Source organism: Prionailurus bengalensis, chromosome X (genome assembly GCF_016509475.1).
Source record: "Prionailurus bengalensis isolate Pbe53 chromosome X, Fcat_Pben_1.1_paternal_pri, whole genome shotgun sequence".
Classification (NCBI taxonomy): domain Eukaryota; kingdom Metazoa; phylum Chordata; class Mammalia; order Carnivora; family Felidae; genus Prionailurus; species Prionailurus bengalensis.
In genome coordinates this window covers 112,451,775-112,469,718 of record NC_057361.1, presented here as the reverse complement: position 1 = coordinate 112,469,718, position 17,944 = coordinate 112,451,775, and the positions used below count along the sequence as shown (strand labels likewise).

General features: G+C 49.1%; 2 protein-coding genes across 2 annotated transcripts; both read left to right on the top strand.

The window, feature by feature from the left end:
- The first annotated feature begins 339 nt into the window (after nucleotides 1–339).
- On the top strand, nucleotides 340–1,604 carry LOC122476897 (embryonic testis differentiation protein homolog B-like). Its single transcript, XM_043569786.1, has 3 exons — nucleotides 340–734; nucleotides 1,094–1,139; nucleotides 1,219–1,604. Exon 3 carries the CDS (start codon nucleotides 1,262–1,264, stop codon nucleotides 1,442–1,444), a length of 183 nt encoding a protein of 60 aa, XP_043425721.1. The 5' UTR covers nucleotides 340–734; nucleotides 1,094–1,139; nucleotides 1,219–1,261; the 3' UTR covers nucleotides 1,445–1,604.
- A 6,727-nt stretch (nucleotides 1,605–8,331) lies between these two features.
- ETDB (embryonic testis differentiation homolog B) lies at nucleotides 8,332–9,610 on the top strand. Its single transcript, XM_043571660.1, has 3 exons — nucleotides 8,332–8,741; nucleotides 9,101–9,146; nucleotides 9,225–9,610. The coding sequence occupies exon 3, from the start codon at nucleotides 9,268–9,270 to the stop codon at nucleotides 9,448–9,450; it is 183 nt and encodes a 60-aa protein (XP_043427595.1). The 5' UTR covers nucleotides 8,332–8,741; nucleotides 9,101–9,146; nucleotides 9,225–9,267; the 3' UTR covers nucleotides 9,451–9,610.
- The last annotated feature ends 8,334 nt before the right edge of the window (nucleotides 9,611–17,944 follow it).

The window sequence follows — 17,944 nt, the reverse complement described above, 5'->3', positions numbered from 1 at the left end:
AAAAGGTTCATGGACATTTTCCCTAGGTTTTTTTTTTAAGTTAATTATATTTGTAGGTATTTTACAATGCTCATGACGTGTTTGAATAAGACATTTTCTTTGTATTGTATTTCCTAATAGAAGTGTCTACAAAACTTATTTTCTTATGTGTTTGACTGATGTCAGCCAACCTTTCCTGATCTACTTCCTGGGTGTTTACTTTGGTTCTCCTAAGGAAATCCATTAAGACAAAGGCAGTTTTGCCACTGTCTTGTGTTAGTCGGACACTAATAGTTCTCATCCCTTTCTGAGGTCTTTTAGAGACTGAACTCTGGATCTTAGTGTCTTGACATGGTTCTACTAGGTTTGGGACGATAGCTTGGAGGCTGGGCCCTCCCTGCCTCTCAGGCAAAGGAGGTCTGACCTGGTTCTCATAGTCCTCAACTAATCCAGGTGTCACTGAATGTGGGTGACAACTGACCCCCCCCCCTCCCCCGGCCCCGGCACCACTGGCCCACTTGCAGTTTTCAGCCGTGAACCGGTAGTAACCAAGGTGATCGTGTCCCGCGCTCGGAACTTGCGTGTGGTCAAAAGGTTCTGAGAGCCATTGTGAGTCACCGTGACACCTCTGGGCTTAGCCAGTCAGGCCCTGGGGCTCAGGGCAGGAAGGATAAGACAAGGAGGAGAAGAATCCTCTCTCTCACTCCTTGACCTCTCTTCCAGACGTTCCTGAAGCGAGCTCGGTGGTCTGAGAGGTAAGACGTCCATATCCACCAATAACATGTAATAGTTCTTTGTGACGTTACCTCGCCCACCCACCTGACGACCCCCAACCCTACTGGATAAAACGGGCACTGCGTCGGGTTCAGAAATACAGCACAAAGCTTTTGGGGGGGGCAGTCTGGGGGTCGTGGTAGGGATCAGGGGTGTGGGGGTCAAGGTCAGGTATTAGGGGTGAGTGCGGTCTCCAAACGCAGTTTGTCATCACACTCACAGCCCTTGTCCTTTGCTCCTCCGGGCCTTAGATCTGTCAGCACCTAGTTCCCAGCCTTAGATCCTTTCCTTCTTGAAATGCTTGGAGTGGATTCTCTTTAACTGTTCTCGCCTGTTGCAGGGAACAAGGCAGATAAAGCGATCTCTGAGGACTACCCTGGAAACAGGTGCATGTGGTGGGGGGGGTGGGGGGGGGAAGAGCCCCCCGGGTCCCCTGGGTCGATTGACTTTCATCATCTTTTCCAGGAGTCGTGCTCCTTCGTGAAGCCGTCTGTGGCGTCAGCGAGTCATGGAGAAAGAAAAACCTGAAGTGAAACCCAGCACACCCGCACCCAGCAACGAGGAGAAGACAACTAGACCCTCAAGACGCCCCAGGCCTTCCCAAAATGTCCTGTGCTTTTTACTGAATAGGCAGCTGGGGAGGCACAGAAGTGACGTGGACCTGTCCATGTGGGTGTGGATGCTGGACTGAGCCACGCCCCGGTGCAGGTGGCCCCTTCCAAACAACCATGGGTCTTGCCTGCTCACCCCCACCCCCGCCCCCACCTCTTGAAAATGCGAAAGAAAAATTGATTTAAAATAACAAACACCTCTCTCGTGTCAGCTCTTGAAATAAAAGCTGCGTTTTCCTCCTTTTGGTTCGATGTGTTCTTATTGCCCGAACAGCATTCTTAGGTCAGTTACACTGGACAGGGGATCGTACTCATGGTCACACGGAGTGCAGGAGCTCTCCCACACCGGGGGATGGCGAGGTCACACTGCGGGGCAGGTCTCTTCCACCTTTCACCCGGGACAAAAGGGAACCTCGATGTGGAGGAGGGTCCCTCCAGGAAGGGAGACTCCTCTCCCTAGGCGGTTTTGAGACACCCTCTGGGTTCCCCTGGAAAACCCAGGTACTAGCCTAGGGACACACATTGTTTCAGAACAGGCCACCAGCAGGGCGGGAAGTTGAGGACACTCCTTTGGGGTTTCTTATTCTGATGCTCAGATTATCATTTAGACACGACAGCCTTGTGTCATTGTTGGTTCTATTTCACATTTTAAAAGTCAGAGCACAGGGCATTTTAATATGGGAATGTCACACCCTCTGGGCCCCCTGAAGGGAATGACTCTTCTCACTGTCCCCAAAGTCTGGACCGGCCAGACCCTTATCTGGCCGGGTGGGGAAAACCTGGTAGGCAGTGGCGGCTGGAAGCCGAGAATGTACTGGACTGAAGGCCCCAGCCCATCTTGGCAGTACGGGGCCCCGGATCCCCTGCAAGAGCCTACAGGGCTCGACAGTCCCTCAGGGAAGTCGGATGGGAGTGAGAACATTGGGCATTGAGAAGCAAGCTGAGGCCCAGGGGAGAGCGCCCTGGGTACAAGGCCAGCTCAGGGGACCAGCCAGGGACCAGCGAGAGAAGGTGCAGGAGCAGCGAGGCACGGGCAAGACTGTCCCGGGCAGTGAGGACAGCTGCCTGACCCCAGCCCCACTGCTGGTAGGGGAAGGCCCCCACCTCCCCCCACCTGCCCGCAGGTCGGGGCGCCTGCTCCTCCCCTCGCCTCCGACCTTGGGTTACGCAAGACAACTCAAGCCCTCTGCATCCCACCACCTCCGCCCCGAGCCTGTGCCCTCCCCGAGTGCAACGTGACTCGGCCTCTAGTGTTCCTGGAGGGCGGCTTCTGGCATCCTACCTCTCACGACTCACAGCAAATGGAGCTGCTATGGGCCGCGAACCTTGGGACGCAGGGGGCCACGTTCCAACAGGGAGGAAACTCACGGATAGCACCTTGAGCGACAGCACGAGCGGCGCAGAGGGACGTCGCAATGTACCCTCTGGACCCGGTGCAGCAGGTGGCACCGTCGCTCCTGGGACTCGGGACCCCGTGCAGCGGCTGGCACCGCCTACCCTGCATCTCCCGGGGGTGCCTGAGCCAAGCAGCAGCCCAGCTGAGGCTCCACAGAGGCCCAGCCCTGGGCAGTGACACTGCGGTAGCAAATGTGACAGGTCCGCCACTGAGGGGCCTGCTGTGAGGGGGAGGGGGGAAGAGGGGGGGCTTGGAGGTCACAGAGGCCTCCCCATGAGCCCCCATGGTGTGCAGATCGGACTGGAGGGACATCCCTCCACCACAATGTTACTGGAGGGATGCATTTCAGCGTCATTTGTGTCTCCAGAAGTCAGAAGCACAAGTAAGACATCCAAAGGGGCGGCGGCGGGCAGAGAGAGACCGAGACGGAGGAGGAGAGGGAGCCAGAAAGGGGGAAGGAAAGAGAGATTGGCCCCAGAAGTCGATCCTGGGCCCCCTGCACAGGACCAGCCAAGTCCACACCCATCCCCCTTAGGAGCTTCCCGCCTTCTGGTTTGTCCAGGGGCTCAGACCCTCTTCTAGAAGAGTCCTTCCTGGGGAGCTTGACAGCATCCCCTGTCTAGTGCCTGGAGAAGCAGCGCCAAATGGCCAGGGAAGACCCTCCATCGTTCCCAAATGCTCTGGAAGAGGGGACACAATGCCCACCCCTCCTCTGTCTTCCTGGGGTGGGGACAGGAACAGGAAATGAAAATGTAACCAGCAAGGGGTGGGCCACCTCTCTTTCCCTCTACTCAATTGGCTGCCCTCCTCCCCTCCCCCCCCCCACATTAGAGTGGCCGGAAGGAGAGAGGAGGGGCCTGTGTGTGTAAAGGGGCCTGTGCTCTCAAGGACACCAGAGACCCTTTAACAGAATGGTGAATGGACACGATGCTTGTGCATTATGAATACACTTATAATCGGAAGGAATCTTGTGAAAGAAAACATACATCTGTCCAGGAACAAAAGTTCTATTAGCATCAAATACAGACTCTGACACTATGACTTCTCTCTGGAAGCAAAATTGCCATAAAAAGTACTTTGTTCCAGGGGCGCCTGGGTGGTGCAGTCGGTTAAGCGTCCGACTTCAGCCAGGTCACGATCTCGCGGTCCGTGAGTTCGAGCCCCGCGTGGGGCTCTGGGCTGATGGCTCCGAGCCTGGAGCCTGTTTCCGAATCTGTGTCTCCCTCTCTCTCTGCCCCTCCCCCGTTCATGCTCTGTCTCTCTCTGTCCCAAAAATAAATAAAAAACGTTGAAAAAAAAAAGTACTTTGTTCCTTGGGACACGCAGTTCTCATTGACACAGGTCAACGTGAGGCCATCAGTCAAACAAACAAACAAACGTTGGCAACATACTTTTGCCTGTTCAATCTCCTACACATAGCACACTTAGAGAAACCTTTCAAAAAGTGTCCCTCTTCCCTGAAATAATTCAATTGTGGTTCATGCAATCACATTTACTGTTGTAACATTTTAGAACTGTGGAAGGCTTAGAACGGACTTCCTCTAACCCCTTCATGTTACACGCAAGGAAGCTGAGACCTGAGCAGGGCGTAGTGACTTGGGGCTGTCCCTGGTCTGTGGCTCAAACGTCCTGATGGAAGCACTCAGTCATGCTGCCTAGAGCTGTATACTGTGTTCCTCCATGAGGTTTCAGCAGGTATTTTTAGTTTCCCCAACTTGCCTCCCAGTGGCTTTTTGTAGACTAGGGAGTAGAGACTCATTGTGATAGCTGTGGGCCAAAAGTTAAAATATTGGGAATGAAATTCCATTTGCAATAACAGTAGGAATAGAATCAGACACAAACCACATATAGAGGAAGGATGCGGAGCTCTGACAAGATCTGCAGGTATTATACGACGTACAGATGTCATTAAATGCAAGAAGGGGGCGCCTGGCTGGCGCAGTTGGAGAAGCATGCAAGCCTTGATCTCGGGGCTGGGAGTTCAAGCCCCACGTCGGGTGTAGAGATTACTTAAATAAATAAACTTTGAAAAAAAAACAAGAGAAGGAGACATTAGGGCAGGCAGGCGGGCGGGCAGGGAGCCCTCTAGATTCTAGCGCCAACAAAAGCGAGCAAAATCGGGGGCGCCTGGGTGGCTCAGTCCGTTAAGTGTCCGACTTTGGCTCAGGTCATGCTCTCAGGGTTTGTGAGTTTGAGCCCCCTTTGGATCCTGTCTCCCTCTCCCTGCCCCTCCCCCACTCGTGCATGCAAGTACTCTCTCTGTCTCTTAAAAATAAAAATAAAAACATAAAGGGGAGTAAAATCAGAAGTGGGAATCACATAAGAACTACCTGTTTAACTACCAGTGACCCTCCCTGTGTTCACACTCCCCGCCCCGCAATCTGTTATTAAGCAGTGTCGGGCTGAGTTAAGGTTGCTGTAATTGAAATCAAGTAGTAAGCAGAAGTTTAAATAAATGAGATGGGGGGTTGATGCTATCAGAAGAAAGTAAGAAAGGAAGAAAGAAGAAAGGGAACAAAGTAACACAACAAAAAAATACAAAAGGCAGAGAAAGTATCATTCTAGGGAAAAGAATCACTACCAGGTAGTGTAAGAGAAAGTTACGCATACTCTTTTTTTAATAGCACTAAGAAATTTTAAATAATGGAAAAAATGAAAATAAAGGAGAAATGATAAGATAAAGAAGGAAATAAACAGATAACAATGAGCTGGCAAAGTTCATGTAAAAATAGGAAGAAATAGGGGTTCAGTCCGTTTGAGTGTCTGACTCTTGATTTTGGCTCAGGGCATGATCCCAGGGTCATGGGTCAAACCATGCCTCTGGACCCCGTGCTGAGCATGGAGCCTGCTTGGGATTCTCTCTCTCTCTCTCTCTCTCTCTCTCTCTCTCTCCCTCCCTCCCTTTCTCTGCCCCTTTCCCCCTCCTGCAATGCTCTCTCTCTAAAATAAAAAAAAAATAAATAAATAAAATAAAAAATACTTCTTAAAAAAACAGTAAGAAATAAAGCCATTGCTGAAATGAAGCCACATTAGAAACGTCAGGAATCAGAATGAACTGGTACAAGCAAATAGAATAGGAAAGAAAAAACACCTAAGAGATAACAGCCGCTTTAAAAACGGCCATAAACGTGGAAGAAAAGAACAGTGCGTTAACCTCTGGGTGTTTGTTATCCTCGCAACAATTGGGAACTGGGGAACTCAGTTTTACAAGGGGGAAAGAGCAGGCTGCTTTTTAAATTCTCTTCTGCGACTTGTAGCCACAAACTCGGTGGAGGAAATAGCAGAAACGTATGGAGTCACAGTTCTGGAGACGAGAAGTCAGAGGTCATGAGTGGGCAGCGTTGTTCCTTCTGAGGGCTGGGAGGGAGAACGTGTTCCAGGCCCTTGCCTAGCTTGCTGGCAAGATTTGGCATTTCTTACAGCATTAGTCAGGGTTCTCTGAAGAGACAGACCGAATAGGATGGACAGACAGACAGGTAGGTAGGTAGGTTGATAGAGTCAGATTTATGAGAAAGAATTAGGTCGTGGGGAGCCTTAATAAACAGTATTTATGGGATGCTTGGCTGGCTCAGTCGGTAGAGCGTGCAGCTCTTGATCTCAGGGTCGTGAGTTTGAGCCCCACATTGGGCATGGAGCCTAATTAGAAAAAAGCATAAATTAAAACAGTAAACCAAAAAGCAACAGAAACAGAATTGGCTTGTGTTCTTATGGAGGCTGAGAAGTCCCAAGATCTCCAGTCCGCAGTGAGCCCACGACAATGTAGGTGTAGGTTGTAGTCTGTAAGGCAGCAGGCTTGACACCCCAGAGAAGCCAATGTTTATGCCTCCGCTGCCTCCCAGCTCGGGCCTGGCCCGGGCTGAAGGCCTAAGTAGGAAAGGGGGACCAGGTGTGGCACGTTCATCCCACTGCGACTCAGCCAGAATATGCCTCCCTCCCCGTTTCCAACCATTAGACCCCCACATGGAGAACTGTCCTCATTCCCCCCAGCCCCCCCCTTTCGAAACTTATTTGGATTCTGACTTCTTCCCACTGTCCCCCGCACACTCTGAGACCTCCGAGCGGCCTCCTGCAAGACCCGTCTCCTTAGTAAGTTGGAGGTGTGAGGCCTTTTCGCTCGTAAACTCAGCAGCCTTTCCAGCCTCTCCAAAGGGGGCCCCTCTCGATTCCAAATCCCCCAGACGCTGCCGTGTTAGTTAGGAAACGCCGTCTGAGGGTGAATAGCAGGACTTGACACGTTGGTGGCCTTTGGCTGGCACAGAGTCGGAAGCACGGAGAGCACGAGAACAAGCAACACACGAACCCACGAGAAGTGAAATCAATGTTCCAACTTGAGTGGTTTCCTCAGGGGAAGGATTCGTGGACCCACACCATCTCCTGGGATTTTTCACGACCCCCGAGGATCTTGGGTGGGTCAGTCCCATGGCTTTTTGGCAAAGGCCACGTCCACCCTGGTGACCGTTGTGTGAGTGTCCACGGCCACCGGGTCAGAGCCTCATCCTTCTTGTGCCTCCCCAGCTGCCGCCCCAGTAAAAAGCTCAGCACGTTTTAACAGGCCCAGGTGGGTTTCAGGTATTCGCCTGCCTTCTTGATGCTCGGCGAGGGCGCGCTGGGACCGACTTCTCCGTGCCCTGTCTCCATGACTGGTCGACACCAGAGCCGGCTTCGGGAAGAAGCACGACTGAAAAAGCCCGTAAAAGTTGACGGGATCGAGAATTACCTCTAGGAGAGATAACAAGTGGCCCCAGAAGCTCCTCCGCACTTTAAGAATACACGCAACATGGGTACGCAAGGGCGCGCACGCACGCACACACACACACACCAACTTAGTCATGACATACTGCTTAAAGGTGACACCTGATGTGAAACGCCAGCTTTATCACTTACTTGATCCCCACATCTATATGAAAATATGTCTAGACTCTCCAGTTTGTTCCACTGACGTGTTTGTCAATTCCTGTTTCATTGCTAATCCTATAGAGTAAGTTTTAATATCCAGTAGGGAAAACTCCCCCGTTTGGATAATCCCTCGCATTTTCTCTTCAAGGTCATTGTATACCCCAGGTACTGGTTCCAAGTATACACTCAAATTCCTGTTGTGGTTTATGATTGCGATCACACTGAAATCACACATTTAGAGGGGAATTTAGAGCAGAATCGATAACATTTCAAAGATTAGCCTTCCTTTCCCCCCCCCCCAAAATAAATAAAAATGTTATTTCAGTGTCCAAACAGGAAGCTCATGAAAAGGTTCATGGACATTTTCCCTAGGTTTTTTTTTTTTAAGTTAATTATATTTGTAGGTATTTTACAATGCTCATGACGTGTTTGAATAAGACATTTTCTTTGTATTGTATTTCCTAATACAAGTGTCTACAAAACTTATTTTCTTATGTGTTTAACTGATGTCAGCCAACCTTTCCTGATCTACTTCCTGGGTGTTTACTTTGGTTCTCCTAAGGAAATCCATTAAGACAAAGGCAGTTTTGCCACTGTCTTGTGTTAGTCGGACACTAATAATAGTTCTCATCCCTTTCTGAGGTCTTTTAGAGACTGAACTCTGGATCTTAGTGTCTTGACGTGGTTCTACTAGGTTTGGGACGATAGCTTGGAGGCTGGGCCCTCCCTGCCTCTCAGGCAAAGGAGGTCTGACCTGGTTCTCATAGTCCTCAACTAATCCAGGTGTCACTGAATGTGGGTGACAACTGACCCCCCCCCCTCCCCCGGCCCCGGCACCACTGGCCCACTTGCAGTTTTCAGCCGTGAACCGGTAGTAACCAAGGTGATCGTGTCCCGCGCTCGGAACTTGCGTGTGGTCAAAAGGTTCTGAGAGCCATTGTGAGTCACCGTGACACCTCTGGGCTTAGCCAGTCAGGCCCTGGGGCTCAGGGCAGGAAGGATAAGACAAGGAGGAGAAGAATCCTCTCTCTCACTCCTTGACCTCTCTTCCAGACGTTCCTGAAGCGAGCTCGGTGGTCTGAGAGGTAAGACGTCCATATCCACCAATAACATGTAATAGTTCTTTGTGACGTTACCTCGCCCACCCACCTGACGACCCCCAACCCTACTGGATAAAACGGGCACTGCGTCGGGTTCAGAAATACAGCACAAAGCTTTTGGGGGGGGCAGTCTGGGGGTCGTGGTAGGGATCAGGGGTGTGGGGGTCAAGGTCAGGTATTAGGGGTGAGTGCGGTCTCCAAACGCAGTTTGTCATCACACTCACAGCCCTTGTCCTTTGCTCCTCCGGGCCTTAGATCTGTCAGCACCTAGTTCCCAGCCTTAGATCCTTTCCTTCTTGAAATGCTTGGAGTGGATTCTCTTTAACTGTTCTCGCCTGTTGCAGGGAACAAGGCAGATAAAGCGATCTCTGAGGACTACCCTGGAAACAGGTGCATGTGGTGGGGGGGGTGGGGGGGGAAGAGCCCCCCGGGTCCCCTGGGTCGATTGACTTTCATCATCTTTTCCAGGAGTCGTGCTCCTTCGTGAAGCCGTCTGTGGCGTCAGCGAGTCATGGAGAAAGAAAAACCTGAAGTGAAACCCAGCACACCCGCACCCAGCAACGAGGAGAAGACAACTAGACCCTCAAGACGCCCCAGGCCTTCCCAAAATGTCCTGTGCTTTTTACTGAATAGGCAGCTGGGGAGGCACAGAAGTGACGTGGACCTGTCCATGTGGGTGTGGATGCTGGACTGAGCCACGCCCCGGTGCAGGTGGCCCCTTCCAAACAACCATGGGTCTTGCCTGCTCACCCCCACCCCCGCCCCCACCTCTTGAAAATGCGAAAGAAAAATTGATTTAAAATAACAAACACCTCTCTCGTGTCAGCTCTTGAAATAAAAGCTGCGTTTTCCTCCTTTTGGTTCGATGTGTTCTTATTGCCCGAACAGCCTTCTTAGGTCAGTTACACTGGACAGGGGATCGTACTCATGGTCACACGGAGTGCAGGAGCTCTCCCACACCGGGGGATGGCGAGGTCACACTGCGGGGCAGGTCTCTTCCACCTTTCACCCGGGACAAAAGGGAACCTCGATGTGGAGGAGGGTCCCTCCAGGAAGGGAGACTCCTCTCCCTAGGCGGTTTTGAGACACCCTCTGGGTTCCCCTGGAAAACCCAGGTACTAGCCTAGGGACACACATTGTTTCAGAACAGGCCACCAGCAGGGCGGGAAGTTGAGGACACTCCTTTGGGGTTTCTTATTCTGATGCTCAGATTATCATTTAGACACGACAGCCTTGCGTCATTGTTGGTTCTATTTCATATTTTAAAAGTCAGAGCACAGGGCATTTTAATATGGGAATGTCACACCCTCTGGGCCCCCTGAAGGGAATGACTCTTCTCACTGTCCCCAAAGTCTGGACCGGCCAAGCCCTTATCTGGCCGGGTGGGGAAAACCTGGCAGTCGGTGGTGGTGGTGGCTGGAAGCTGAGAATGTACTGGACTGAAGGCCCCAGCCCATCTCGGCAGTTCTGGGATGCGGGGTCCCCTGGAAGAGATGCTGGGGAGAGGGTGCAGGGCGCGACAGTCCCCTGGGTAAGTCGGCATGGGAGTGAGGACTTTGGCATCGAGAAGCAAGCTAAGCGGGGAGGGTGCCCTGGCGACATGGCCAGCCCCGGGGACCAGCCAGGAGACAGGGAGAGAGAGGGCGGAGCAGGCTCCGCTTTTTAAATTCTCTTCTGCAACTTGTAGCATCAGAAGGTTCATTAGTTTGCCACAAACTCGGTGGAGGAAATAACAGAAACGTATGGAGTCACAGTTCCGGAGATGAGAAGTCAGAGGTCATGAGTGGGCAGGGTTGTTCCTTCTGAGGGCTGGGAGGGAGAACGTGTTCCAGGCCTTTGCCTAGCTTGCTGGCAAGATTTGGCATTTCTTACAGTATTAGTCAGGGTTCTCTGAAGAGACAGACCGAATAGGATGGACAGACAGACAGGTAGGTAGGTAGGTTGATAGAGTCAGATTTATGAGAAAGAATTAGGTCGTGGGGAGCCTTAATAAACAGTATTTATGGGATGCTTGGCTGGCTCAGTCGGTAGAGCGTGCAGCTCTTGATCTCAGGATCGTGAGTTTGAGCCCCACATTGGGCATGGAGCCCAATTAGAAAAAAGCATAAATTAAAACAGTAAACCAAAAAGCAACAGAAACAGAATTGGCTTGTGTTCTTATGGAGGCTGAGAAGTCCAGTCAGCCGAGAGCTCACGGCATAGGTATAGGTTGTAGTCTGAAAGGCAGCAGGCTTGACACCCCAGACAAGCCAATGTTTCAGTCCAATTTGGAAGCCCAGAAAAGATCCAATTCATAGCTCAGGCAGGCAGGAGGAAATGCCTCATATTCATAGGAGGGCCAGCTGTTTTTTTATCTTCAGATCTTCCAGGGAATGGAAGAGGCCCACTCACATTAGGGGACAATTTGTTTTACTCAGTCTATCAATTCAAATGTTAATCTCATTCATAGCACTCTCCCAGACACACCAAGAATAATGTTTGGTGACACATCTGGGTACCCTGTGACCCAGTCAAGTTGATACATAACATTAAGCATCACACTTACTTCTTCATCGCCGTGATCTCTGCCTTCACCTTCACATGTCGGTTTCCCTGTATACATACCTGTGTGCGCACATCCCGTTTTGACAAGGACACCAGGTCATATGGAATTAGAGGCCCACCCGAGTCCAGAAGGACCTCATCTTAACTAATTACATCTGCAACAACCCTATTTCCAGTAAACTCACATTCTGAGGGTCTGGGGGTTAGGATTTCAACATGAATTGTTGGAGGCACATTTCAACCCCTAACAGAAAGCATATCAGTGAGTTTTTCAGAATTAGTATGGTGGAAATGTGTATTACCTTGTGCCTCTGGAGGCATCACCATTCTATGTGAATAATGCCTCCTGGGCTTACATAACAAGGTTGTTTGCCTAGGTTGTAGGCAATAGAAAATCTTCTCGAGGGGCGCCTGGGTGGCGCAGTCGGTTAAGCGTCCGACTTCAGCCAGGTCACGATCTCGCGGTCCGTGAGTTCGAGCCCCGCGTCGGGCTCTGGGCTGATGGCTCGGAGCCTGGAGCCTGTTTCCGATTCTGTGTCTCCCTCTCTCTCTGCCCCTCCCCCGTTCATGCTCTGTCTCTCTCTGTCCCAAAAATAAATAAACGTTGAAAAAAAAATTAAAAAAAAAAAAAAAAAGAAAATCTTCTCGAATGTGCACTGTCAGGGGAAATGCAGATACCCACAAAGCCGTCTCGCAAATTTGTCTTAAAGGCAAAGTATAGTCCATCATGACCTAAATCAAGGAAAATGATTTAGGACTGGATGAACAATTATATTAAAAGGAGAGTAGGATGGGAATCCAAGCTGGTGCAGCCACTCTGGAAAACAGTATGGAGGTTCCTCAAAACACTAAAAATAGAACTCCCCTACGACCCAGCAATTGCACGACGAGGCATTGATCCAAGGGATGCAGGTGTGCTGTTTCGAAGGGACACAGGCACCCCCATGTTTTTTTTTTGTTTTTTAATTTTTTTTTCAACGTTTATTTATTTTTGGGACAGAGAGAGACAGAGCATGAACGGGGGAGGGGCAGAGAGAGAGGGAGACACAGAATCGGAAACAGGCTCCAGGCTCCGAGCCATCAGCCCAGAGCCCGACGCGGGGCTCGAACTCACGGACCGCGAGATCGTGACCTGGCTGAAGTCGGACGCTTAACCGACTGCGCCACCCAGGCGCCCAGGCACCCCCATGTTTATAGCAGCACAGTCAACAGTAGCCAAAGTCTGGAAAGAGCCCAAATGTCCATCGATGGATGAATGGATAAAGAAGATGTGGTATGTATATACAATGGAGTATTACTCGGCCATCAGAAAGAAGGAAATCTTGCCATTTGCAACGACGTGGATGGAACTGGAGGGTATTGTGCTAAGTGAAATTAGTCAGTCAGAGAAAGATAAAAATCTTATGACTTCACTCCTAGGAGGACTTGAAGAGACAAAACAGATGAACAGAAGGGAAGGGAAACAAAAATAATATAAAAACGGGGAGGGGGACACAACAGAAGAGACTCATAAATATGGAGAACAAACTGAGGGTCGCTGGAGGGGGTGTGGGAGGGGGGATGGGCTAAATGCATAAGGGGCACTAAGGAATCTACTCCTGAAATCATTGTTGCACTCGATGCTAACGAATTTGGATGTCAATTTTAAAACATAAAAAATAAAACAAGTTAAAAGAAAGAGAAAAAAAAAAAAGAAGCAGGAAAAGCACCTTTCCTCTCTGCCATACATCTATTGTTTCAACAGGAAGTCTCACAGACATGGTAATTGCTTAGCAGAACATCAACAGACGTGCAAGTTAAGTCAGGTCACCCAGCAGCCTACACCCTTCTACTCAAATACATGTGTGAAAGAGAGAACCTTTAAACATATCCAGACAGATTCTTGGTTTTGTCCTGGTAACCTTACAAAATAAAAGTGCCAGTTATTGTACCAGCAAAATGGGTTCATCTGGGATTAGCAGAGAAATTGCAATCTGGGACAAACAGGCTACAGCAAAACCATAGGCAAGTCCAGAGAACAAGTTAGAGGAAGACTCCTTTGCAGAGGAAAGGGGGCAGTTGGGAGGGCGGTTGTAAACAAGAAGTCCATTGGAGTAAACTGGGAGTTGGAAGTATAGTGGCTTCTCATTGGCTGAGCTGTGACGGTCTCACAGTTATTTGCTTGCCCCTAAGAAGCCCACGCAGTGAGACAAGAGACTAAAAAGGTGGGTTGAGGTCAGATCATTCAGTGTTTGGAAACCTGGACTTGATTCTCTAGGCAGTAAGGATTCATTGAAAGTTTGAGCCATTTAGAAATATTGTATAGGAACATTATTGGCAACGATTGGACGGTGTGAAAATTAATAAAGGGAAACCTCACTAACATGGAGTCGGGAGGTTGGCAGGGGCAGCCTCTGACTCCCAACCACTCATCAGCGTTTACAGACCCAACAGGAAGAGAGGGACCTTGCACATGGATGGGCTTTACTATCCCAGCAGGAGCAAGGAAGGCTTCCTCCCACCCTGGCAACAGCCCAGGCAATTAGAGATAGTCACAGCTCAGCCAATGAGGAGCCACTATGCTTGGAACTCCCAGTGTACTCCAATGGGCTTCTTGTTTACAACAGCCTTCCAGCTGCGCCTTCCCTCTGATAAAAGAGCCCTCCTGGCCTTAGTTCCCTAGACTTGCCTACGGTTGTGCTGTAGCTTACTTGTTCCAAATTGCGATTCTCTCCCATTCCCAAATAAGCCCATTTCCTTGCTGGTGAAATAACTGGCAGTTTTGTTCTTAACGTTAACAAAGGACATATTAGAGGCAAAGGGAAACTATTATGGGCTAGCACTCTATGAATCAACCCAAGTTTCCCAAATACCCCAGTCTGGAGCCTATTGGAGTGGTCCAGGTGAAGGATGATGAGGACCCAAATTAGGTTGATGACTGTGTGAAAAGAAAGAAAAGCACAGCTCAGTTGGAAGATTTAATTTTTGGATTTTTTTTTTTTTTTTGACAAGGCTTAGCAATTCATTAGATGTGATGATCAAGAAGGAAGTAGATAATGACTCGAATCAATTCTTGGCCTCACTGGCTGAAACAGTAGAAATTTTGTTAACTGAAGTAGGACGCAGAAAAAGAGAAACAACTTTTGAGTTTAAGGTAGTGGATTAAGTTTTGGACAGACGTCAGTGAGGCAGTATTTACCAAGCACTTAAACAAAGCTACTATTTATAGAGGGTTTGCTATGTGTCAGGCACTTTGCTAAGCACTTGACATGCATTACATTGCCCCAAACTCACGTCATCTTTGTGAGGCAGGTTTTGTTACCGTATCTCTCTTCTAGATCAAGAAAATGAGCCTTAGAAAACCTAAGTAGCTTTCTCTAAGCCACATCCTTGTGACTAACTGAAACAAGGTTTAAACCTAAACAATCTTACCATATGGCCCGCCCAACTGGCCACCGCCCTGTAGTAGCTCCCTCATATGTAGATTTGGAGCTTGGAAGAAAATCAGGGCTAACAAAGTAAATTTGGAAGTTTATTCCATAAGCCTTTATTGAACTCCTGCCAAAGTCCAAGTACAGCGCTCTGAGTTTCAAGTACACAAAAGCCAGTGGCATGACCCTAGAAGTGAAAATTAAAACAATGGACTTGAATCAATAAGTGTGAGCAACAGGAAGGGAGGAGGCGAAAGCTAAGAATCCTGGGTTGGGCACATGAGTAGACAACACTCAAGAAGAGGAAAAATAAGTAGTCAGAGAAATTGGAAGAAAACTCGATGCAGGGGGCAAACGAACTGAGGAACGAGTGGCCAACTCTGTCAAGTGGTCCAGAAAATAATTAAATGAAAGAATATTGAGAAGAGCTGCTAAGTTTTATAATTTTTGGTGTAATTTAATTATCTTCCTAACAACTAGCCTCTCTTGACTTTTTAAGAGAATGTGAAGGGCAAATATGAAGACATATATAAACCAATATACAGTTGACCCTTTTTTTTTTTAATTTTTTTTCAACGTTTATTTATTTTTTGGGACAGAGAGAGACAGAGCATGAACGGGGGAGGGGCAAAGAGAGAGGGAGACACAGAATCGGAAACAGGCTCCAGGCTCTGAGCCATCAGCCCAGAGCCCAACGCGGGGCTCGAACTCACGGACCGCGAGATCGTGACCTGGCTGAAGTCGGACGCTTAACCAACTGCGCCACCCAGGCGCCCCAACAGTTGACCCTTGAACAACATGGAGGTTAGCGGTGCCCACCCCTCCGTGAAGTGGAAATCCTGTGTATCAGTCTTGACTCCCCCAAGACTTAACTACAAACAGCCTACTGTTGACTGGAAGCCTTACTGATAACATAAACAGTCAACACGTATTTTGTATATTATCTGTATTATAGACTGTATTCTTACAATAAAGTGACCTAGAGGAAAGAAAATGTTATGAAGGAAATCACAAGAGGGCGCCCGGGTGGGTCCGTTGGTTAAGCATCCGGCTCTAGATTTCCGCCCAGGTCATGATCTCACAATTCATGAGATCTAGCCCCACGTCAAGCCTTGCATCAGGCTCCACGCTGAGAGTGGAGCCTGCTTGGGATTCTCGCTCTCCCTCTCTCTGCCCCTCTCCCCTGCTCATGTGCTCTCTCTTTCTCTCTCTGTCTCAAAATAAAGAAACATCTTTTTAAGAAAAAAAAAAAAGAAGGAAACCACAAGGAAGAGAAAATACATTTACGGTACTGTACTGTATTTATTGGAGAAAAAAAAATCTGCATATAGGTTGACCCGCATAGTTCAAACCCATGTTGTGCAAGGGTCAACTGTACTTCAAAATTCGGAGCATGAAAAGAAAAGCAGATACAAGAGGATGGCTTAAGGGAGAAGCCGAAATTGAAGAGAAGGCTGTGTCTTTTTCTTGCTGCTTCACAGACCTTTTTCCTGATTCTACCGCCTGAGGCAAGGGTATTCTGTGCAAAGTGAAAGCACTTTGTACTTACAAAGTCAGAATTGATGGGTAGATGATCGATAATTGAAAATGCAGATTCAAATGCAAAATCATATAACTAATGATACCTGCCTACATTAAGCATTTTATTTTAACTTTTTAATGTTTATTTATTTTTGAGAGAGAGAGAGAGAGAGAGAGAGCACGCGGGCGAGCTAGAGCACAAGCAGGGGAGGGGCAGAGAGAGAGGGAGACACAGAATCCGAGCGGTCAGCACAGAGCCCCACGCGGGGGCTGGGACTCAGGAGCCGCAAGATCATGACCTGAGCCGAAAACAAGAGTCGGAGGCTTAACCAACTGAGCCACCCAGGTGCCCCATTAAGCATTTTATTTTAACCTGAAACATATAAATATTCATTTACTCACCAACTTTTTGCTAGGCAGCCAAGGCCACTGCTTTGCTTGAGGGCCTGCGGTTGTGTTTCCTCATTGTTTGCCTGCATAACCAGCGTTCATAATACAACCTCACCGTTTCCAGCGTGGGTCTCTTTAAACGGAGGCAGACCTTATAGCCCCTGGGAAACAACTCAAACACAAAGGCCTCCTTGATTTTTTTTTAGGATTCTTTCCATCTTTTGCCATTTTCTTTGTCACGCACAATTCAACAATTTTAGATGACGACTTTCCAAAGGCTTTCTTTTTTTATTATTTATTTAAAAATTTTTTAATTCCAGCATAGTAAACAGACTCTCCAAAGACTTTCAATCTAGTTTTCATAAAAGGATCAACTCTCTTTTCACATAAATATTCCACCAATTTATACATGGACTCAGGCCTACACAAGGCCTCTAGCCAAGAAATTGGGGAAAGGGGTCAGCAGCAGAGGGCCACAAGAAGGAAAAATTGTCCCGCCGTTGGGACTGCAGGGAGAAAAGAGAGGTGTTTCCCAACCTGGGCTGAATGTGAGTGGGAGCCTTACTGGGTCATTTGGGAAAGGACCCTGAAAGGGCGGGCCTACGCCGGCCGTCTCCATCTTGTTCTGCGTCCTTCACCTTGACCACGCCTCCTCCCCTTGAGTAACACCCCCCCCCCCACCTGCCTAACAGGACTCGGACCCTTCCCCAGCCAATTGGCTGAGGCCACAGCCATTACCTCACCAACTGCCCCCAGGCCCCAATAAAACCTTTGTCCTTTTGAAACTCGCTCTCTCTCCCCGGTATCTCACCGCTGCGTCGGCGCAGGTAGGGGATTGAGCTCGAGCTAGCTCGAATAAAGGCTCTTTTGCTTTTACATCGGACTCGGCTCCCTGGCGGTCTTTGGGGATCACGAATTCTGGGCATAACAACCCCACCCAAGACAACTGCCAGGATCAGGAAAAGCTTAGTAAAAACAGGCTGAAGGTGCACTGTCAGATACAGGGAGTGGGGGTGTCTTATGGGAGGAACAGAGGAGAGGTGTTGGCCCAGGTTCCCTGTTGAAAGAGGGGCCATCAGATGTCTCTAGAGGAAGAATCTCAAGGAAATCCATGAACGGCAACTCTCAACATCCCTCCAGACCAGACAGCATCAAGGCCAAGTCATGACACTAACTCTTCAAATAAGACTCTCCCATCCACAACACTCACCCTTCCCCTATCCACTTTGACCCTGGAGATGTGTGACCCCATTCAGCAAGCACAGGTGTAAAGAAAAAGATTGCGAGGCAGGAAAATAGATTAGAAGCCAACCACGTCTCCAC

What these genes read in the sequence shown, in the direction of transcription:
- LOC122476897 (XM_043569786.1), top strand. Translation starts at nt 1,262, where the DNA reads ATGGAGAAAGAAAAACCTGAAGTGAAACCCAGCACACCCGCACCCAGC.
- ETDB (XM_043571660.1), top strand. Translation starts at nt 9,268, where the DNA reads ATGGAGAAAGAAAAACCTGAAGTGAAACCCAGCACACCCGCACCCAGC.